This window comes from Ictidomys tridecemlineatus, chromosome 6, assembly GCF_052094955.1.
Source record: "Ictidomys tridecemlineatus isolate mIctTri1 chromosome 6, mIctTri1.hap1, whole genome shotgun sequence".
NCBI classification, from domain to species: domain Eukaryota; kingdom Metazoa; phylum Chordata; class Mammalia; order Rodentia; family Sciuridae; genus Ictidomys; species Ictidomys tridecemlineatus.
Genome location: NC_135482.1, coordinates 185,424,938 through 185,448,765, shown reverse-complemented (window position 1 = coordinate 185,448,765; position 23,828 = coordinate 185,424,938). Strand labels below are relative to the sequence as shown.

Genomic DNA, 23,828 nt, shown 5'->3' with positions numbered 1-23,828 from the left:
TGCTTAGTTTTAGTGTGACAGCTTATTTATTTCATTATTGTTTTCCAAGAAGCCACCTTTCAGTTCATTGATTCTTCTCCTTGGGTGTTATTCTTCTATTTCATTAGCATCTACTTTTTTTCTAATTTATATTCTTCTTATACTTTAATATGCTATTTTATACTTTTAAGGTAGATTTTTTAGGCTCTAGACTTTAGCCTTTTGAGTTTATTGTTGTTGTTTTTTAAGATAAGGTTTCACTAAGTTGCTGAGGCTGGCCTTGAACTTTATTTCTTTTCTTTCTTTCCTTCCTTTCTTTTTTTGGAAACCAGGGATTGAATCCAGGGATGCTTAACCACTGAGTCCCATCCCTGGCCCTTTTTATTTTTTATTTTGAGACAGGGTTTCACTGAGTCCTTATGGCTTTCCAAGTAGGTGGGATTACGGGTATGCCTCACCATACTTAGCTAGCCTTTCTGTTTTTAAAAGATTTACTTTAGAACTATAAATTTACCTCTAAACACAGCATTGGTTGCATACTTCAAATTTTAGTATTATTAGATAGATCTTCATTTTATTTTTTCAAAATTCTTTCTAATTTTATGTTTATTTCCTTTTACTGGGTTTTATATAGAAGTGTATTGCTGAATTTACAGTGAGTGATTTTCTGATTGAGTCCTTGTTAAATGCACTTAAGTCAAATATATTCTGAATAATTTTTGTCCCTTGAAGTCTGTTGGTATTTGCTCTGTGGCATAGTACATATTCACTTGAAAAGAATGTAGAAAATAGCCTTTAGTTTGTTTATCATGTTTTCACATCTTCTATATCTATGATTTGTATATCCTTGTGGTATCAGTTGTTGAGATAAGTGGGCCAGAATTTCCCACTGTGACTGAAGTTGTTTCTCCTGGGTTTTGTCAGATTTTGCTTTATGTATTCTGGAACTATATTTTCAGATTCATATAAATTGATATATTTTCCCCCCCTTTTGTGTGGTGCTGGGAATCTCATGCCAGGCAAGCACTGTACTACTGAGCCACACTCTAGCCCTTAACATGTGCCTTTTAAAAGAAGTCTCAGGACTTGGGGTTGTGGCTCAGTGGTGGAGCTCCTGCCTGGCATGTGTGAGGCACTGAGTTCAGTTCTCAGCATCATATAAATAAATAAATTAAAGGTCCATCGACAACTAAAAAAAAAAATGTTAAAAAAAATTAAAAAGTAGTCTCTCTTCAGACTCCTTCCTTGGGTTTTATAGTGAGTTTATTGACACTGAAGGCAGATGGAAAGGAAGACTTTGATCAGATGTGCTGAACCAAAGGCAGGAATGGTTGCTGCTTTCCCTCCTGCCTTCTCTCCTATGTTTCTGAACAGGGTGTAACCCACTAGCCATTCTCTCTTCAGTGCAGCTGGCCTTGACTCAAGATGCAGAGCTAACTGAAGGATGACATAGGTCCACGGACTGCTCAGCATATGAAAAGATCACCAGCCAAGTGAAGGATACAGGAGTGGTTACTATATCCAAATTCAGAAAGGCTTAATCTTAAGAACATGTTTGTGGATCTCCTCATAGGAATCAGTCATGCCAGCATCCCCTAAAGTTCTGACTTAACAGAGGTAACTGAGTTGGTGGAGGTCAAAAGAACCAGGTGACAGAGGAGAGACCTCCCAAGGAGGGTCCAGTAACAATAGACCTGGGAACCAGAGTTGACCTCTGAACTGCCCAAGGGCAGGTGCCACACTGACACAAGAGTCACACCTGTGAATTTTATGCTGAGGCTGTCAGTGTTAAGGCTTAGGAGCTTACCTTTAAGGCCTTCCATATTTTCCCCTTGGCTTGGACTCATCCTGTAATTGCAAGGTAGTGTATAATTTGATAGGACTCACATTTTTATTTCTTAACACTCTTGGAGATTTGTACTGCCTGCTTTGAATTTTAGTGCTTCCACAAGAATCCTGTGTTAGCCAGCAACACAGTCTGTTATGATAGTCATTTCATCCAGAGGTAATTTTTTTTTTATCTCCATGTGTTTTAGAATAAATAGATGGAAGAATCTCTTTGACACCCACATGAGTAAACAGGTTACTGATCAAAAAACTAGGCATCCGGGTATTTGTTTTTGTTTTACTTTTTTCTAAATCAGGGAAAATCTTGCCATGCTTTCTTGCCAAGAAGTGACTCCTGCTTTATTTATTGCACTGAAGTCATATCTTCTGCAAAATCAATAATAGTTCGAGGCAATCTGGATGATTTGCACTTATCAGAATCTGGAATGGAATTCTAGAGGCTGACTGACAGCAGTATTAAAAGCTTTCCAGTTCCACCGAGGTGTTAGCAATCTTGATGGTGCTGATCTTATTTTTTTTTTTAATACTGTAAACAAGTAATAGGAGTACTGTGTACTGATTAAGTGGCCTTATGACTAAATATGAAATTTTCACTTTGTGCCTAATAACAGGTATGAGACAGAGTTCAAATAAGGAGTGAGGCAGAAGGATGAATGGCATGAATTTGCATAAAATAAGAAGAATATATTTTTACTGCTGTTTATAGGAAACAAGTTATTTGGCACAAGCTTCCTACACTTGTTGGAACAGAATCCTATGGAATTAAGTGTAAAGTAAATTGCAGGTAGATACCTAGACGTTCCTACAGAACTATAAGCTGTTTGGTAGACAGATTCCAAACAGGCAGATGAGTACTTGTAATGGAAATTTGCCCGTGAAAATACATTAAAACCTGTTATATTACAGTATGATATTAATTCTAGAGTATCTGCTTGGGACAAAATTTTTATTTTTACCACCATTCAAATACAGCTTTTGTGCATGCAAAGTCATCAACTCTTGCTTTGTGTTCTTAGATTTTGTGTCTTTACTAAATTTGATTCTTCCCCTCTTAAGTCATTTTGAGGCTTACAAATTCATTTTTCTTATGAAACTTTCTTCTTCTTCTTTTTTTTTTTTAGCTTGAAACAATAGTCCTAAAATCAACATGTCTCATTGTGTTCTGTTAGCAAGCAATTTAAGATCTTCTTGCAAACTCATTACCTAATTAGCTGAGAATCTAGGTCTAATCTCATGAGAGAGGCCAGACACAACCACAGGAAACCCAACAAAATTTTTAAATGTATGTAAAAGAGGAATATATTCAGGCATTTTTTCAAATATGAACCTTACATGGGGTGCGCTATCATGCAGAGATTAAGAGAACAGACTTGGGATTAAAGTGACTGTATTATCTGACTTAACCCCTGAGCCTGTTTTTTCCTTTGTAAATGGCGGTGATAAGCCCTGCTACTTAGATCAGATATGAGAATGAAGTTAGATAATGCAGGTGAAATACTTAAGAGGTTGCACACAAGGCAAGCATCATGAAGTGTTATCTTTTTTTTTTTCTTCCTGGTATTTCAAAGGGCAAGGCAATTGTACTTTCCTTTGGTTGTCAACTAGATATAGAAAATTGCGTAATTTCTTCAATATTCTGAGGACATTTGCCATATGTACTAGCAAGGAAGTAACATTTTCCTGGTTGGGGGCAGTGTTTTAAACACCACAATTAACATTTTTCATAAGCATCATTTTTTTTCGTTTATTGCTTTTGCACGCCTCGTTAGCAGTTCATTTAGATGTAAGTGTGGTTTGTTGGAAACAGCTGCTCACAGGCAGCTCTGTCTGAGGATGAAGTGCTCTGGATATCCTTTCCATGAGTGGTAAATAAGGTCCTTCACCTTTGTCGTCCTGACACCCAGGTCAGGATGCTTGCTTACTACCATGGAGGCTGACCTGGAATGGACACAGTTTAATTTCTTGGGATTCACTAATGTACAATATCTAGCTTTTGTTTTTCTCTTGATAATGACACAACAGTTCATGATGCATTGGAAATGAAATACCAAATTCATCTTTTTCTGATGCTGGGCATGGTGGCACATGCCTGTAATCACAGCAATTTAGGAGGCTAAGGCAGGAGGATAGCAAGGTCAAGGCCGGCCTCAGCAACTTAGCAAGACCCTGTATCAAACAACAAACAAACAATAAAGGATGGGTATGTGGCTCAGTGGTTAAGCACCTCTGGATTCAAACCCTGATGGTAATAATAATAACAATTATTATTATTGTTGTTGTTGTTATTATTATTATTATTATTTTGTTTTTTTAAATACCAAATATGCTAAGTAGGTATTTGAGTTTGGTACCTTTTCTCATAGTATCCCTGAAATGCTCAGCAATCTCAGAACAGTAATTCTTCACTGAAAAGAAGCAAAGACTTGAAACAAACAAAAAAGGTTATAGAATAAAACAAGCATATTAAAAAATATTGAGTTACCTCCAGTTCTCTAAGTTATCAATGCTGAGAATTAGAAAAAATATTTGGAAAGGACAGTAAAAGGCATGAAGTTTAGTGGCCATTTTATGTCAAGAACGCACATTTGAGCAAGATAGACCTTAAACATGGTTGGCGAAAGTCAATATCATTTTGGTACATGAGAAATTTAGGAAACAAAGTGCTTGCTTCCTTGTGTCCTTGGTTGGAATCAAGCTGCCCAGTGGTCACATGCTCCAATTTCGTGATATTCCTCGAAGTCTTTGTGTGTGAGAGTGTGTTGGAGTGGGTGGGGGGATTGGCAGAGATTGAACTCAGGGGCACTTGACCACTGAGCCACATGCCCATCTCTATTTTGTATTTTATTTAGAGGCAGGGTCTCTCTGAGTTGCTTATCACCTCGGCATTGCTGAGGCTGGCTTTGAACTCTCCATCCTTTTGCATCAGCCTCGCACGCCACTGGAATTACATGTGCACACCTCTGAGCCCGGCTGGGACTGTAGGTCTTTGGATATGCTGTTCCTCCTCTTCTGGTCTTGGCTGCAAAAGCAGCCCACTTGGGAGTAATGATAAGGGAAGCCGAGCTATTTCTTGTGAAGCAAGAACTGCCAATAATACTTTATCCTACCACCAGCCTTTGGGTTTGTTTGCATAGCCTGGTTTTTACTACATTCAGAAAGATGGGAAGTCTCACCCTTCCTGTTTCATATTGAAGAGGATCGGCCCTAAATCCATCCTAGCACTCCACACCAGACTTAAGGAATTTACCCTTGGGGTCTAAGTTGTCATTTCTAAAAGCTACATACCTACTACAAGTTATGAAATCTCAAGTGAAAGCTTTTATCCAAGACTTGTTTGTATTTGTTCATGCAGAATTATAAAACTTGGGGTAGAATTCCCAGGTATTATACCCAAAGGTGACAGGTGTGTCAGAATGACAACTCCCCTCACCTTTCAGGGCATCAGGGCTTGGGCCAGTCCCTTCTCCAGGCTGTACACACATCCTTGTTCTCTGTGCCTTGGCATGGCAGCAGGCTGGTGGGTACCATGGGTTCAGCTTCTGGGAATCCCTGGGAATCTGGAAGGAAGAGATGAGATTGATTTCTTGGGAGGAATGTTCATCACATATTGGAATCTCTTTTCCCCCCCTTCAGACTGTAGCTTTTTGCTTAGGTATTTTTGTCCTGTGCCAATTTTCATGAAGAGTTTAAGTTATGTATATACAAGTAAACATACATGTTTATATATGCATGGGACCTATATGTGTGATATATGTGTATAGATTGTGTTTGTGTGCGCACACACACACATGCATGAAAAAAAGAGGAGAATGTGACTTTCCCTTCACTGGGAGGAAGTGGAACTAGAACTTACCAGAAAGCTTCTATGAATTGCTTACAAATTTGGGCCCATAAGATCTAAAAGACCGAAACTAACTTGGGAGCTTCTGGGAGCAGTTACTTGTCTTCAATGGACCCTGAGAAAAGAGCACAACGCCCTTTGGTTCAAGTGTAACTCTGCTTCCTGTGGCAGGCCAGATTAGCCCTAGAAGTCCTTCATCTTAGAGCCAGATCATTGAACTGATGAGTATCACCCAATTAAATTATGTTAAGTTTGCTCTAAAAATTTTAATTGTGTATTGTTTCTCATAATTTCCTGGGTGATTCCCCCCCCCCCCCAAAACTAATGATGGTGAACCTAAGACCAGGCCTGGAAGGCGCTAAAAAGTCCTTCTTCCGAGCGTACAGAAAACCTTTTGACTTTTGAGCAGTGTGTGTTCCAGTTCATCAGTAGACAGAAAAGGCAAGGGGTCGAACAGCTGGAATTCCCACACTCGGGATTTGTTCCTCTGAAACTCCATTCTGCTTCCCTCTGGTTTGTGTACTGCTGTTGCTATAGAGACCGGGAGGGTGCATGTGTCTGTACCCACCTTGACTTCAGGAGCTCCAGCCATCAGATCATGGCTCTGGAAGTTTCCTCTTTCCTCCGGCTCCTGGGGGCTTAGCACTTCCCTGCATTGGGAATTACAGGCCACTAAGGCCTTGGGCTCCCAGAATACCAACCACTCTTAGCCTTCTCCATGACACTGACTTCATCGGAACCTCTTAGGCACCAGTTTTCTTATTACACAAATGCCAGTGACAGTCCTCTTTTCATTACAATATGGTTGCCATGATTCCCCCAAAAAACTGACTTGAGGAGCTCTGCACACTAACAGGTTTCTGGGGTGTCACCCCCTCACCCTTTCCTTGGGGAGCCACCCAGTGAGGAAGGCACCAGAACTGATGAGCACGGAGCACAAGTGCTTGGAAAGTGCCTGAGGTCTATGCCAAAGGCCCTGGAATCTTGCACACGGAGAATTAAAATCACAGGCAGGCACCTGTGACAGCCGCACGAACACACGCACGCGCTATCACGTGTGTATCTGTGAAGCCACCTTCTGATCCTCAAAACTCTCACGAGGGCCTTGTCTACACCTGCCTGTATTTCCACAGCACTCAGTGCCTTCTGCCGAGTGATATGTTTTTGTGTACAATTGTGAACTTCCGAGCCTGGGACCAGGGCCCTTCTGCCCTCCCCAGGGAAGCTAGTGTGTGCTTCTCTTGAGGGGAACACTGAGTGTTCAATTGCAGCCCCATCATCTTAAGTCACAGGCCACAGTTTCATTCTTGTCTTGATAAAGCTGAATACTTAAATCAGCATCCCCCAGTGGCTTGGTTTTTTTCTGTTTGGTGTCTTTTTTAGACTAAGATAGTTTCCCTAAATAAAATCAGCTCACAGGGGACTTGATTATTAAGTGAATATTAGCACAGAGCCCTGCACCCTTAGATGCCTGATAAGTGGCATCTGCTCTTGCGATTATCATTTGCCTTTGAAATAGACATTTCAAATGCTTATCCTAATGGCAGAAAAGCAAATGTATATCCAGGAGATAAGATTTAAAAAAAAAATACAACAAAAAACCTTTATAGACATTGAAGATTGTTTACTTAGTATCAAAACTCTTCCACAGATTTCTACGAAATGTTAAAATATTTGTCACATTTGTTTTGTCTGTTCTTTATTGGGCCTGTTGACAAACTCTGGAATTCCTCAAGTAAGGGTGTTTAGAGGAAAAATTAAAGACAAATGATGAGGTCCACATAAAAACTTTTTCCTCAACAATAAAAAGTTGGCTGTATACTGAGGGCACATGTGGTGGGTAAGTGTGTGAGGCCCCCAGTTCTGTGCCTGATGCGGTGTAAATTTGATCAAGTTGCTTCTCCTCTCCCCGTGCCTCAATGTCTCCGTTTGAGATGATACTACTACTTCCTAGGGGTACTGTAAGCCTCAAAGTAGTTGATTCATCTGACGGGTTTAACATAGAGCCAGATACACAGTCAGCACTCAGTGAGTATTAACAGGGGGTAGAGGATCAAGAGGGAGCCTCCCCACTTCCAAAGAGAAAGATTGAAAGTAGTTTCCTCCTTTTCTGAGCCCTGAATTTGCCCCTAGCCACCCATGCTTAACGGAGGTCCCGGGAGCCTCATCTGTGACACCAACTTGCCAGTTTCCCAGGAGCATCGACTTGATTTGTGGTAGTTTGGGATGCAGCCTTTCTCTGGATCCCAGCTTTCTACTCACTAAATATGGGAAATAATAATGCCTGTCTCCTAGGGATGTTGACTGTACCAAAAGAATGGATGCATAGGACCTTCTTTGCATGACGCTTGGAGCCCAGCAGTGATGGGTGACTTACTTCTCTGTCACTTGTTCCTTTATTTCCTGGTTCGGGAAAGTTTTTCCTCTTCCAACAAGTCTTTCGAGGAAAGGACTAGAATCCTCGACAAAGTATCCATTAGTGCTCGTGGCTCAGAAGCTGTCTGGGTAAGGAGGCCCTGTCTCTCTGCTGTTGCAGACATTGCTGGTGGTGATCAGTGTGGTGTCTGTGGCCGTGGCAGTGATTCCTTGGATCGCGATTCCGCTGGTTCCCCTGGCCATCCTTTTCTTGTTTCTCCGACGATACTTCCTGGAAACATCGAGGGATGTCAAGCGCCTGGAATCTACAAGTGAGTACGGAGGGTCTCAGGTGGGTATGGCAGTGCGACTGTGCTTCCATTTGTGCGGTGATTAAGGAGCCCTCTGAAATTCTGCACACTCTATCTTTCAGAATTTCTCACTTCGTTAACATCGGGTAATTGAACACAGTATTATGGTCAGCGTGAGTCAGTGTGGCCCTTAGGGCAGGTGGAACTGGTGGCCTGCTGGGTGCAATTTTAAAATTTAACTGGAAAAACGAATGAAGGACAAGGTAGAAAAATTCTCCCCTGGAATAATCCATGAAGACTGCGGACCCTTCTCTGCCACTCTTGCCCATGACATGTTTCTGGTGCACAGAGCAGCACTTCAGAAGCATTTTTCTAATGAACGAAATGTTTCCTCATGTGTTAGAACTAATTTAGAAGGAAAATAATCAGGGAATTTTTTGAAGATACCAGAAGTGGCAAGGGAAGGAGAGAAAGGAAAGGAAGAAGTATCAGAACTATATCCATAAATATCAGAAATAATATATTTGAAAAGTAAAATTTTTTTTTCCTACTGGAAATAAGTTGCAGTTAAGTGATGGGAAAGTATAAGCATTGTGATTTCTGGTTGTGCTCCTTATTATCAGTGGTACTTGGTGCAATGACATGCTGAGGTTTCCCCCCTTAGGCTGGTAATATGTGGATGCTGAAAATAATCTCTTTTTGAGACCACGAGGAGGGGAATCAGTTTAGAATGCAGAGAATCTATTGCTCTCTTCAACTTCCTAGCTTTCGGATAACAGAGGAAACCGTTTTATGATTAATCACTGTTTTCTGCAGGTAATTGCGCAGGATGAAATAATCCAGAGCTCATCTCCTGAATGCACAAACTAATGCATTCCGTTCTTATTAAAATTTAAAGCTATAAGGGTAATAGAATTGTTATATATTTTTTAAAGTACAAGGATACCAGCCAAAAAATTTTAAAAAAGGAAGATATGGTGTCAGAAAACCTCTGTGATGGATAATGCAATTGAAGGCCAAATCACCTTTTTGAAAGCCACATCAGGACCAGGAATATTGAGTCCTGTAGTTCCCCATGGAAAAAGTATCTGTTTGTTGTGACAATGGAGGGTGGGTTGTTTGTTTTTTGGTGGCTTCTGGTGGCTGCATGGAGCCCTGTAGCTCAGAAAAGCTGTAGAAGAAAATTCTCAGGCATCAGGGGAATGAGCCAAATTGCTTTGAGGTTCCATTGCTGAGAATTCAGCGGGAAGCAGAATGCTGCAGTCTGTGTGCCAAGCGTGAGCGTAGCACTCTGCTCCTATCAATTGCTGCAGGGCATTGGGAATTGGCATTGCTGGAGACCCTCCTTTGTGCGTTTCTTTGGCCCCAGTCTGTCTATTTCAGAGAAATAAGGCTTTTGACATTTTATGAGTGGCGCTGCTCATGAAATGGAGTTACTCACCATCTTGTTGCAAAGAAGCTTTGGGTATATTCAAAGAAGGGTTGTTTGTTCCAGAAGGAACCCCTGGGAAGGCTGTGCACTGTTCAAGAGCCACTTCCCATCCATGTGCAAGTGAGGAGAGAGGACCCAAGGAAGGCTTTTGCAAGAAGTACACAAGATTTTCTCTCCAGGCAATATCTACCCAAAACTTAAAGATAATTTTAATCTGGAAATTCTACAACTTTGTCATGGCCCTGTGGAATGTGGGTTTCCTGTCCCTATTTGACTGCAGCTAGCTAAATACAGATGTTCCCTTTTACCCCCAGATAACCAGATGAACCAGGCAAAGCCTACTTCATTTTTATTCTTCGAGACCATCTAGAGCCCCGAGGTTTATTTTCAAATCATACTGCCCTGGCTGCTTCTGAAATCTTAGGCTGATATTTAAGCAGTCTTGAACATAGTGGTTTATTTTAGAAAAGGGCATAAAACCAGGATGGCACTTGATTGTGTTTCTCTACTGAACTCTCTTCATTCAACAGTTCCTGGCTTGTGACCCCATATCCAAGTGCCTGACTGTGAGGGTGCCATGATCCATTAGCTATGTCTGCCCTGGGCATTGGCTAGCTGAGTGTTAATGCAAATGCCACATGTGTTCAGACCATAGATCCTTGAGTCTGCTATTGTAAGGAATTCCCATCCAGATTTCCAGGGATATTGTTCAACTCAAGGTGCTTAATAAGAGGTACAGAAAACTCCTAACTCTTAGCTAAGTAAGAGTTAGGAGTTTTTTGGAGTGGTGGCTCATTAGCAGAGTGCCTGCCTATCATGTGCGAGGCACTGGGTTCAATTCTCAGCCCCACAACTAAAAATTATTTAAAAAAAAAAAAAAGATTTAGGAGTTTTCTGACTATGGGCTGCAGAGCCTAGACAAAAACGTATCCAGTGATGCATGAGAATCTTGAACTCCAGCTCTTCTCCCTTTAGGATACCGTGGCTCAGGTGAAAAGCACAGCCTTGGCAATAAGGCAGGTTCACTCTGGCTCCTATCTATATTACTCTGGGTAATTTATTTAATCTTGGGCCTTAATGGGCCTGAAGTCTGTTTTCCTTTTGTTAAGACAATAAAAACACCTGCCCTTTAGGGTTTTTCTGAGAATTCCCTGCCCTTTCTGGTTTTTCTGAGAATTCCCTGAGACAGTGCTTGGAAAGTGCTTGCTGGCTATACCAAAGGCCCTGGAATCTTGCACACAGAGGATTAAATCCACAGTAATAACCAGGAGGCCTCCCATAGCATTAATGATACCTATGGCGACACTGGCAGGCCAGGGTCTCTGCCTGCATCTCTCTGCCCTGCTCTTCCCCTGGGTCCATCTGCAGGCCTTGAGGGGGTGCTGTCAGATCTAGTGAGTTGCATTGCAGCCCTTCAGCTCACCCCACAGGCATCCCCCACCGCCCTGAGTCGAGTGTGGAAGAAACAGGATTATCTTTCAACGGTACAGATTTCTGCGGGACCTCAGTGTCTCTTGGGGTAAGGTGAAGTACCCCAGTTGGCCTTGGGTTTCCTGGTGTTCAAGGCTGGGGCGACACCCGATTTCTAAAGTCAGTCCTGCTCTCAAACTCAGCCAGAAGAGAACCAGTGGTGACTTTGACTTTCTGGTACGGGTAGCACCCGAGAATGGCCAGGCTGAAGAACCTTTTAAGACCCTGCCTGGGTGGCCACCATGCCTGCCTCAGCTGTGTGCCTTTGAGGAAACAGGGTTAAGACCCTGCCTTGTTCTAGAAATGAGAGCTCAGTAGAGTAAGTTCTCGGGCTTTCTGAAGGCAGACCCTTAGCATGCTCTTGGTAGGGTAACAGGGGGCCTGAGCTGGTCATCTCTCAGAATACCCTGTGTGCAGGGTGACCAGCCTCTGGGGGGCTAGCAGAGCCATCTGTTGATGTCTGCAGAAAGACCATGCAGGGCTCCCAGCCTTATTTATTTGGATCATGAGCTTAGTTACCATCTAAGTGCAAGGTTAAAGCTTAGTTACCATTTAAGTGCAAGGTTAAAGGAAGCTAAAATGAATAGCAATTTACTGCTCAGTATGTCTGAGAGAGAGAGAGAGAGAGAGAGAGAACACACATGTAGCTGGACAGTCAGAACCGCTGCATTTGCCCAGGGCTCTGCCGGAATGACGTGCATTAGTAGATCATGTGTTGGTAGGTAAATCCATGTTCAGGAAAGCTTTTCTTTCTGAAAGCAGTATCTCAGGAGAGGATTCCTTATTGTTAGTCTTCCTAGTCAGACATCCTTGTAGGGGAAAGCCCCAGGGAGGAGCCGGCAGTCAACAGACCCCGTGGTCCAGGCTGTGCCACCAGTGATCACAGTGGCTCTTAGTTGGCCATCTGCTTCTTCCTTGCTCATGCAACTGTGGAGTCTGACTGCTGGCTCAGTTCCTTGCCTTGGCACATGTGTGCCCAGTACCTCCTGATCACGTGCTGTACCCGTGTGCACAGTGAGCACCTCCATGTAGAACTGCGTAGCCACATAGGCCATTGGATGCCCCAGAGAATAATTTGGAGTTTTTCTCTTGATCTTTCTATTCCTAGTAATTTTGTAAAATATATGCAGCTTCTTGTAAGATGAAATTACCTTTTCTTTTCCAAAACACTCCATGTTTTACCAGCAGGTCTTCTCCAGGCTATGGACAGGTGACAGGGATTTGTCAGTATTTTCCATCATCCCAGATGATGGTAGAGGTCGTGTGCGGGGGTCATGTGTTCCCGATGCATCCCGGTCCCAGTACAGCGTCCTGCACAATGCAGAGTGAAGACTGTCAGGGAACCATTGCTGCCTGGTGACAGGCAACCCACACATCCCCCCATGCGCAGGGGTGGGCTCTGGTGGTCATGAGACAGCAAGCTCAAAACACATGACCCATCATGGACATTGTGCTCTAAATCAAAACAGAGATACACAAAGGAAAATTCAAATTTTAAAATTCTGTTAAGATGATGAAGCCACTGGACTACAGATAGATTCCAGAAAGGCGTGGGCAGTTGCCCAGGTCACAGTGACTGTCACACACCAGGATGGATTTCTATCCCTCAGGCTTCTGGAGCTGAAGCCAAGGCCAGTCAATGATATCTTGACCGGGCAGGTCCTGTGGACAAGTGCGGTGTGGCATCCAGATACGTAGTGACCACACAGGACACTCATCTTGCACCAATAGGCACAGAAAGATCTCCTCAGGATGCAGGGAAGTGCCACTCTGTTCAGCCTATTCACTGGGTTCCTGTCCTGTGCCAGGTGCCATTCTAGTTACTGAGATTCAGTGGCTATATCCTGGCTCTTTAAAATCTAAGGTGGGAAAAGATCTTATAGAGAGCTATAACAATTTTTTAAAATGTTAATGTCTCAAAATGAGTGAAAAAATAATTCCTGACCAAAGAGATACCCAGGAAGAATATGGAAGAAAGGACCTTGAAGGATGGGTTTGCAAAGAAAAACAATAACCAAATTTGAATTTGGTCAAAGGTGGGTCAAACAGAGAGACCCTTATTTTCCCACCAATATAGTGATGCATGATTTGACCAGGGGGTTGAGGGTAAATGGGTAGGGTCCTCTCCAGGGTACTGGGAACATTTCTTCTGGAAACTCAAAGCCCTGATATGCTGCTTGGCGGACACATGACCATAGAACAGAGAAGGCATCTGGTTTGCCTGTGTCCAGTCTCTGAGTTCGCTCTGTTTGGTGTCTGTCTCTCTTTCTGCAGCACGGAGTCCAGTATTTTCCCACTTGTCATCTTCCCTCCAGGGGCTCTGGACCATCCGGGCATACAGAGCTGAAGAGAGGTGTCAGGAGCTGTTCGATGCTCACCAGGACTTGCATTCAGGTCTGTACGCTTCTTCTGGAAGTGGTTTCCAGGGCTGGGACCCACTGCTTCCTTGGGCTTGTTGGCCAGCACCTCTGCCTGCCTCTGGGTATAACGTCATATCCTATCTTCCTCTCCTTTGCCCCTAGACTTTGGCTCCTCTCAGAATCTTTCTGGGCTTCCCTGCTTTCCCTCTGATAGCTTGCATGGTACTCCCTCTCTGGGCCCTTGGTCTCTGTCCCTTTGGGACAGGAGTCATCATTTTTGCAAAATGCCATCTAGTAATAGCCTGGGCTCTGGGTGCCCTTTGTCCCTACTGCAGTTGCCCACCTTTGCTGCTGCAGCAGGAAATCAAGCAGATAGCAGATCGGCAAGTGGCCATGGCTGTGTTCCAATAAAACTTTCACCAGATCACATGGGGAGCCCTTCTCAGCCCATGGGGCAGCAGAATTGACTGCAGAAATCCATCTTCTGATTATCAGATCTGCCACCCACTTGACCCGTACTATTCTTTGGATCAGTGAATTTTTTTTTTTTTTATCCATTTAAAAACTTCAGGATTTTCCGTTAATATATAAAATTCTGGCCCATCTTTCAGACCTTGATTGTATTTTGGTGACTAAATGGCACATGAAAAACCACACACAGGTCCTTTGGCAAACTGGTCATTCAGAGATAGCCCCTAAGCAATGTGCCCTGTGGGCAGGGCCCTCTACTAAGTATGGAAGGTGCCAGATGCAAAGTGAGAGGTGTACTCTGGAGAACTGGAAACTATCAACCACATGAGCTGGTGAACTTCACGTCATGGTCCAGTGTTATGAAAGGGGCACCCGAGACCGTTTTTGCGTGTCCTTTACTCCGATGGCTCCGTTTCTCTGGGTGGCAGTGTTAGTGCCTCTTCCCGCACAGCTCCGTGTGTTGCATGTGCATCCCTTCCAAGGCCCAGCTTTCTGAAATCCTCAGGTGTCTTGCGTGTGTATCTGTGGGGTCCCACCTGGCACATGCAACTCCGTGCCCCTCGCATTCACTGTGGCTGATGTGGCTTTGTACTTGTTCATCTTGCTTGTCACGGTTCGCGCATCCAGAGGCTTGGTTCTTGTTTTTGACGACATCACGATGGTTCGCCGTGCGCCTGGACGCCATCTGTGCCATCTTTGTCATCGTTGTTGCCTTTGGGTCCCTGATTCTGGCAAAAAGTAAGTGCAGATGTGAATAACTATTTATGGTATGATTACAATTTATAGCTGTGTTTACAGTTATTAAATTAAACTCTTGCCACCTTGTCCAATGCCATATTCTCTTGGTTCTAATGAAGTGTATGAAAGCTTTACAGCATGTCAGGATGGTTATGATTCTGCAGTGTGACCCATGGGGTCTTGATGGGTCCTTTTTATCTTTTTTGAATGGGTTGAGGGCTGTGCAAATGTCATTCTGCACATTCCCAGTCCTGTCTGTAGTTGTAAGGAGTGACACAAGTTTGCTCTGAAGCATTTTGTTCAGCTTATGGCTTTAGGTCTTGCTTTTGGATGATCGGTGTAGTTGCCCGTGCTCTAGGTCGACAAAGATTCTCAGTAAGGAAGAGCATCGTTGTCTCTGCCAGATGGGTACCAGATGAGCAGGTGTTGGCGTGTCTGGCATGAATTCGCCACCCCTGACTTTCCCATAGTAACACTGCTGAATTTCAGTATTTAATAATAGAACCAGGAGAGCAGTAGTTTACTTTAAAAAAAAAAAAATTGTCCCCAGCTGTGGTCACATTGGATGTAGAAAGCACTATGACATAACGGGCTTTGAAACCACGGTGGTGAGTATGTGAATAATGACGCTAGTCCTCACGCATATCACGTTTTTCAAATGTATATTGATCCTATTGGGATTAATAAACTCATTTAATAATCTTTATAAAATTTCTCATGGGTTTTTAAAGGTGTATTATAATCTCGGATAACAACTAATAAAAGCATCATGGTTACTATCATTATCTGCAACTTGTTGGGTTTTGTTGGTAACCTGGCAGAAGGAGCCAGGTGTGATTATAGATGAGACTGATGTTATTCCCTGCTTCCTCTCACGTAGCTTTGGATGCCGGGCAGGTTGGCCTGGCCTTGTCCTACGCCCTCACGCTCATGGGGATGTTCCAGTGGTCTGTTAGACAAAGCGCCGAAGTGGAGAATATGGTAATGTTTATCTGAACGTTCTTGGCCTTTTCAAGTCTTCTTGCCATTAAATAGCATAAAAGCCATTCTTATGTAAAATATTAAAACTGTTATTTTTACATCGGAGCTAACAGAGTTTTTTCAGATCCTTCCTCCATCTGTTTAAAGTTAATGTAAAATAAAATATATACATCTTTTTCTCCGTCTCATGTATGCTATGTCAGCAGGTTTTATATTCATCACAAGCTGTCCTCAAATGCAATAAATGTCTCTGTAGGAGGGAAGTTCTGAAATCCTAGAGAGGATATAAGCTAATTTCTTAGGGGCCTGTTTATTTTTATTTCTTAATGGGTGATTTCTCATTTCTCTGTAAAAGAAAAAATTTGGTATTTTGAGGTTGTTTATTTAATTAATAGGTCTCCCCACTCCCCACACCCAGTTCTAGCATTTCTTCTCTTAGGCGATGAGCAGAAGGCAGGAGATCTTGGGGCTGCTGGCATTCCTTCCTGGTAGGGAACCAGGGTGGGGTTGTAAGTGACTTCCTTTTCTACACAGGTCTACCTTCTCCTGAAAAGATAGACAATGAACATGGAATATTTCAATTTTGCTTGAGAAGATTATTATGATGAGTTTTGATGACTATCTGATTTAACTCATCTACAGCCAGTGGCTGTTCTATAGCAAAAGACTAGGGTCCCTAACAGCCTTTTTAAAAATGCCTTTTATTTCGTCTGTGTTGAGGGAAGCAGCTGAAGTGAAGGAAGGGGCATGGTGGGGAAGGAGACTGTGGATCCTTGGCAGTCTTGATGGGTGTTGAGACCCGCATTCTCCTTGACCTGCACGTGTAAATCACAAGCATTCCCTCACCACCCCTTAGCACCCATCAGTGAACCCCTGCACCTAACCCGTGTGGATGCCATGTCTCTTTCAGATGATCTCAGTGGAGCGGGTGATTGAATACACGGATCTAGAAAAAGAAGCGCCTTGGGAATACCAGAAGCGCCCACCACCCACCTGGCCCCAGGAAGGCGTGATTGTCTTCGACAACGTCAACTTCACCTACAGTCTAGACGGGCCTCTGGTGTTAAAGCACCTGACGGCTCTCATTAAGTCGAGAGAAAAGGTCCGTTTAAACCATCTTTGTTATCAAATCAGCTAAAGATTTAGTTCCGTGTCTGCTTGTTGTCTTGCTCTAGACCTGTGGAGGACATTTGGTTCCTCTTGGAAAAAATTAGATCAGTGACGATAGATAAGTCTTCCCTGGAAACCAGCATTTCCTTCTTCCTGCGGTGAGCTGCCTCCTGGGGGTGTTGGGCCCTGAGCGCCAGGGCTGGGACCTAACCGGACTTGGGATACACCTGGAAACTCAACCAGGGCTTCCATGTCTACTTCCCATCACTTCCTGCTCTTTGAACCGCTCGGATGCTTTCCTCTCTGTCACCGCAGCAGCTTCCGTCCAGCCCTTCCTTTGTTGTCCTTTGTCCCTTTTCTTTTCCTTCCTTTCCTTCATCCAACCTATACTTTCCTTTGCTCCCTGGCCTCCCACCACATGGGTTCCCGGCCTGGAGGGCTCCTTTAACCCCCACAGGCCCCAAACCCAGGCCTGCTCCTGCTGGAGCTGTGTGGCTACTTCTCAGCCACCGGAGAAAAACCCAGAAGCCACAACCCTGGGGCTCAGAAACCAGAGCCTCATGCTCTAGGCAGTAAAGGGCCCAGAGACTCACTCAGAGTCAAAAAAGGGAAGTCCTGGAGGGACTGTGGAGACTTCAGGGAGGTGTGTGGATTGGTTCTACCAGCAACTACACCTGCCACCAATGTCCTTTCATTCCCTTGGCAGAACTAGGGCAGGCTCCTGCAAGGACTAGACCAGAGCAAAACAGGCAGTAGGAGCTCTTTCCCCACCTGGCCCTCCTGCCTTGACTCCTAGCATGCACACACCCCCACACTCTGGGTGTCCCCTGTTCTCCCAAAGGACCTGTCCTTCCATCTCCCAGCATACCAGCTGCTGTCTGGCTGCAGAAAGTCTCCTCATTTTCAGAGTCAGCTAAAACCTCTGCCTCTGTGAGTCTGTTCTTCCACATCATGTTCTAGGTACTTGAAGATGGCACTTGTGGTCCACCCATGTTCACAGCAGCATTATTCACAAAAAAGGGTGAGAGGTCCATTAACTGGTAAATGGATATGCAAAATGTGATGTATGTGCATAGGGGAATGGCTTCTTAAGATTAGGGAACATTGCTGTGTCCCATTAAATGGCATTCTGTAGGGCATGTGGTGGGTGCTGAGGAGAGCTGTCTGGGAGCATAATGTGCAGGTAGGTAGGACCCCTAGGAGAAAACCCATTCACAAGGCAACCCTGTGAACAGCCCATTCCCTAGATGGGAGCGTTAAGTACTTTTCCCCTATTATAATACTAGGGCTTGAGCCCAGGGCTTTGCACATGCTAGGCAAGCACTCTACCACCGAGCTGCACCCCAGCCCCTGGAGTGTTAAATACTTTAGGAGCTGCTGCTTCTAAACTCTTTCCACCACAGGCCCATTTAATGGCCTAATCACAGGCATGATTTAATGAGTGATGCCCTTGTGACATGAAAGAATAAATGTACAACTTAGTAGTGCCCAAAGCGTACCCAGGGAACAGCTTCAGTAAGTCACTTGGCAAAAGCAAGCTCCTAATTATTTCCACGGCTTGTAGGTCCATAGGCAGTGAGGACAGCTGTGTAGGGAACATGAGCTACAGCTATGATGAAAGCCAGTCTCAATCCGTTCCTGGCAGGACTGTAAGGATGTTTGCTTACTCGCATACGGTGCTTTTATCAGATCTGAATGTTGCAAACGTAGTTTTCGTTGTTTGCATACGTCTTAAATTTCCCTCGAAGCCACAAAGTTGGAATTACTGAAGAACCTCTGTTTTACAAGTTAGAAAACAATGCATATCCCTAGATTTGTATTCCTTGATCTTAAAACCCCCAAATGATAGGATCACCTGAGATGCTAAAGTGTTTGAGGGTAAATTAAACTTGAAGACCGCATTTTAGTATCAACAATAATGTGCCTTGGTCTACCAAGTGTCACCTTAGCTCCCTCTGTGTCTTTAGAGATTGCAGGTAGACAGAGTCATCAGGGAATGCTTTTACTCTGCCTGTTCCAGCTAGGTTTCAACTCCGCCACACCTGTGCCCAGCCCCTGGGATGGTAGGCTACCCCCTTGGTGTTGGACTTGATTGACAGAGTCACCATTTCAGGCAAGGACATGGGAACGTGCTAACACAGCAGAAATGGTGCTTTATTCCCTTTTAGTGGTCTCCTCTGCCGAGATTCCTGGAAGTTCTAGTAAATGGGAAAACATAATCGGTACTAAGCAGGTTTTTAATTCATGGAAGAAATAGCAAGTAAAAATAAAGAACAAAAATGAGGTAAACACCACCTTAGGCTTCCTGGTTCGATTCTAAACACTGGCTGCATTTTTCATTTAGGTGATTTTGTGGTTGATTTGATCATTTGAGAGTACTGGGCCATTTTAAAGCATTTTCCAGCTCTAGAGGTAGATTGATTTGGGTTTGTTATTTTTTTCTTGCTCAGAGCTATTACTTGGATAATACATTTTTACAGATGTGTACTAGACCTTGCTATAATGTGCAAAAATATGAGTTTCCTACATTTTCTCCTTTTTTACATAATGTTTTCTCAGAGAGCCCGCCTCCCGGGAGCCCTGGGCTGCATTTCCCCTCTGCTCTCTGGCCCTGGCTGCTCCAGCAGCACCTGCATCTTCTGGGAACTTGTTAGCAACGTAATCACAAAGGTGACCCAGCTCTGTCAGAGTTGCCTTTGCAGGAGACTCCCCGGTGAAGTCCTCTGTCCCCCACAGCAATTTTTTTTGTGACCAACAACCAACGATTTCCAGGAAACTGCATCAGCATGAAGTTGAGCTCCTGGATTGCCCCTTGGGACTAAACATTAGACTCTGGAGGGCCCTGGGCCACTTAATACCTTACAGGGTTTTTTCTTGTTTCTTTGTTTGTTTTTAACTTTTCTATAGTATAAACCATGAGTTTACCTTATAGTTAATTCTGTGTGGTCCTAAGTTTATGTGTTTATTTGCATCTTTCCAGGAGAACCTGTCTTCTGTTGCAGACTATTTTCATCTGCTATTTAGCCATCCCTACATAGCTGTCTCTGTCTCTGCACCAGCTCAGGCATTTAAGTTCCTTTCATAACCTGATGTTATTAAAAAAGTCTCTCTGTCCCAGTAGAACACTAGATCTAATCTGACCTTTTTCTTGGGTGACCCATGCCTGTCCCTCACTTGCAGGTTTCCTCTGTCATCAACTGTGATCTGCTCAGAGTGAACAAAATTCTTGTACAACCCCTGCACTACCCACTGGCATCTGCAGCATGCTCTCCATGCCTAGCAACAGGGTCTCTATGTGGACCCACCTTCCCCCACTGTCTCCTAAGTGACAGGGAGGCCCTCAGCACAACAGGCAAACAGAACTGGGTTCTAGTCCTGCTCCACCACTTACAGGTTCAATTATTTCAGACAGATTCTTTAACCTTCCATTTTCTCTTTTGCAAAATGGATGTAATAGGAGCTCACCTCAGGAAATTACCTGGCCCAGAGAGCCATGTGGTCAGTGCTTGATCAGAGGTAGCCGTCATTCTACTGGGGTATGAGGTGAACTTAACCACTTACAATGCATGACTTGTCTTCCCGTGAAAGGAAGGGGCTGGCCATTGGCCATCCTGTTTATAGGGCTCATTGGCTGTGTCCATCTTCTCTGAGCAGCTGATCATTTACCTGAACAATATGGTGATGATCGCCAACATTTCTCAAGCCTGAGTTAATCTCTCAACTCTGTGGGATTGCTACTTTTTGCAGGCCATCACAGGTATATTGATTCTTTGATCTTATTGTCCATGCAGTTCATTTCTCTCTACTTTGGCTTTAATAAGAGGAATGATCACTTGAGAGGACTCTTTTTCAAGGGGCAGTTATGAGTATTAATTGATTTGTAAAATGCTTTCTGAAATTGCCCAGATGAAAGGCCCCATGTCAATAGCAAATATTTTTGGTGGTGTGGGTGTTGATCTCATTGTTGCTTCTTTTGGCTCCTGGTTACGTTCTGTTAAAACCCAAGACTGACAAACATTTTAAGACATTTTAAACAAGTGTAACCAGATATTTAGCATCTTCATTGATTTAGGTGTTCTGCCAAAGAATAATCTGTCTTAAATGAGAGGACTCTGGGAAAAACTAATACGTGTTTATATATATAATGCTTCTGACTTACGTTGTTAACATCTCTGTGAAGTTATCCAAGAAATTCTCAAGATTCAAAATCTCTAGACCTTGGAATTAAAGCGTTCAAGAGCTGACTTTTCTACATGCCTTGGGTCTTCCCAGACAGCAGACAGATGGCTGATTTTAACTCTTCTGTAGACCAATGGGGCAGTTGGGCCCTCAGGGGACATTTGTCAATGTGTGACGTTTTTGGTTCTTACAGTTGGGTGCTGCTGCTGGTATCCAGTAGGTTCAGACCAGGGGTACTGATAAGCATCCAGGGGTACTGTGTCCACCATGAAGATTTATCAATCCCCAAATGTGGACAGTGCCGAGGTGGAGAAGCTTTCGGACGATGTTCTGTATAGAACTCTGTAATTCACCTTGGGCAACCAGAGTGTTCTTCCAGTGTGCTGCCCTTTATTAAATGTCCTCCCCCTTCCTGGGTCTCTCTGTAGGTTGGAATTGTGGGAAGAACAGGAGCTGGGAAGAGTTCCCTCATCTCGGCCCTTTTTAGATTGTCAGAACCTGAAGGAAAAATTTGGATCGATAAGATCTTGACAACTGAAATTGGACTTCATGATTTAAGGAAGAAGATGTCCATCATACCTCAGGTATGCAAGTCAGAGCATTCTCACGCGTGCCTTCCAGAAGGGCGCCTGAGTTTAATTGCTTTTAATTTTATTGCATTTTTAAGAAATGGGATGAAAAGACTGATTCTTTCCCTCAGTAGAGCATATTTTGAATAGGTATTTTCTTTTTGTGGTGGTGGTGTTGGGGATTGAGCCCGGGGCCTTGTGTGTCCTAGGCAAGTACTCTAGCAACTGAGCTATAGTCCCAGCCCTGAATAAGAATTTTCATCAGATATCAGGGTTGATCTGATCTTGTTGTTGTTGTTGTTTTCTTGTGTGTGTGTGTGCATGCATATAGGGTTGGTGGGGGGAGGGAGGAAGAGGGGGAAAAACTGATTCAATAAATACCTTACTCAGATAGATTCTGGATTCAGCTTCCCTAGGTGCTAGTTTTATCCATTGATAACTACATAGTTCTGAGAACAGAATAGCAAATGGTCTGTTCAGCTCTCAAGAGGTTCCTGTATGGAAACATGGACTGTATGTGTCTTAATGAGGGGATTTGCTGTAGGGAGTAAAGCTACCCTTTCAGGGGTGATTATCTCCATGGAGGACCCTGGTTAAACTCTGGAGCCGTGAGAGTCACATCTTACAGATGCTTTGCAGAGATTTTTAGAATCTAGGCATTCATAAGTGGTTTTGTTTGGGGAGGCCGTATAGAGTCAGGAGGAAGGCTGGGCAAAGGAATTGCATCCCCCTGCACCTTTGTTTTCTCATCCTCACCAGGCAGCTACTGGCAGCACCTCTAAGAGCAGTCATGAGGGCATTCGGCGTGTATAGTGTGCCTCAGGCCAACCCAGGGCCTCATCGCCACGATGGCAGAGGGTTGAATTGCCATGTCTTCCTGGGCTCTGATTTTGTTTTATTTTCTTCTGCTTTTTAGTGGAAAACTTTCAGGGAGTGTTCTGGGGGTTCTAATTTGGGATTTTTTTTTTCTGCAAGCATAGTGTTGTCAAGGGGAGCTGAGGTACCCACACACATGCACACTCACTCCTGAGATAAGAAATACAGAGACAAAAGAAAAAGAGCCCGGCCAATATGCTTTCTGGATGTGTAGATAAAGAGCCTTTAAGTACTTGTTGATTTGGAAACAGAGAACCTGGGTCCCCAAGGGAGGGAGAATGTGGACTTAGATCTCATGACAGACCACACTTATAAACTGCCATCCACTTCTGAAATAATCAGAAATTACTTCCAGTAATTTGGAGATCAAGGTATCCACCTCAGAACCATGATGTGATACCACCTCACAGTGACCACTCTAAAATACACATATATCCATCACCGTGTGTTGGTGAGGATATAGAGAAATGGGAACGCTGGGCGCTAGGGCGGGAATGTAAAACGCTATAACCCCTGTGGAAAACAGCCCAAGTCTCCTCCCAGAATTACAAGTAGAGTCACCAGATGGTCTAAGAATTGAAAGCAGGGTCTTCAGATGTTGGTATGGCTGTTTTCAGAGCAGCCTACACTGGAAAAAACCCCAAGTGTCTGTCTACAGATAAATGGGTTAAAAATGATTTATAGGAACAGTGGAAAACTGTTCAGCATTAAAAAAAAAGAAGGCCACTTTGACTCATGCTCCAACCCGGATACGTTTTGAAGACATTGTGCAGAGTTCGAGATGGGTCTAGAGTATCAAGGTACTATGAGCAGCTGGGTTCATGGAAACAGAGTGGAGTGGCCGTTGTTAGGGCTGAGGGAAGACAGGACATGGAATTACAGGGCTTAGTTTTGTAAGATGGAAAAAGGCCCATGAATGGATGGTGGTGACGACTGTATAATTACACAAAACTATATACTTTAAAAAACAGTTAAGGTGTGGTTCATGTTTTGTGTCATTTCATGTTTTGTGTGTTTTCCCCAGATTTTTTTGAAAATAAGATAACCCTTTTGGAAAAAAAAAAGATAATCCTTTCAGCAAAAAAATGGAGGAAATTTTCTGGCACACAAGATTCCATCTAGAGATTTTAATCATGACTTCATGGTTACAGTAGAAATGAAAATTTAAATTCCCAATTTATGTCTTTTGTTTGTACCCATCTCAGAAATGGGCCAAAGGAAATTTATTTAGCAGAGATGAGGGGTGTGTCTGCCAAGTCCTTTCATATCCTTGGATGAAAGGATCTAGAAACGTGCCCTACATTACTT

At 43.6% G+C, this 23,828-nt stretch overlaps 1 protein-coding gene across 4 annotated transcripts in view; it reads left to right on the top strand.

The window, feature by feature from the left end:
- The window catches only part of Abcc4 (ATP binding cassette subfamily C member 4 (PEL blood group)), a 224,165-nt gene that overhangs the window by 165,390 nt on the left and 34,947 nt on the right, over nt 1-23,828 (top strand). For all 4 annotated transcript variants that reach the window (XM_005317040.5, XM_005317042.5, XM_078016213.1 and 1 more), the window contains 6 exons: nt 8,205-8,355; nt 13,511-13,630; nt 14,695-14,805; nt 15,686-15,786; nt 16,697-16,888; nt 21,504-21,659. In XM_005317040.5, the coding sequence (XP_005317097.2) occupies nt 8,205-8,355; nt 13,511-13,630; nt 14,695-14,805; nt 15,686-15,786; nt 16,697-16,888; nt 21,504-21,659 (831 nt within the window). The remainder of the gene's footprint in view (nt 1-8,204; nt 8,356-13,510; nt 13,631-14,694; nt 14,806-15,685; nt 15,787-16,696; nt 16,889-21,503; nt 21,660-23,828) is intronic.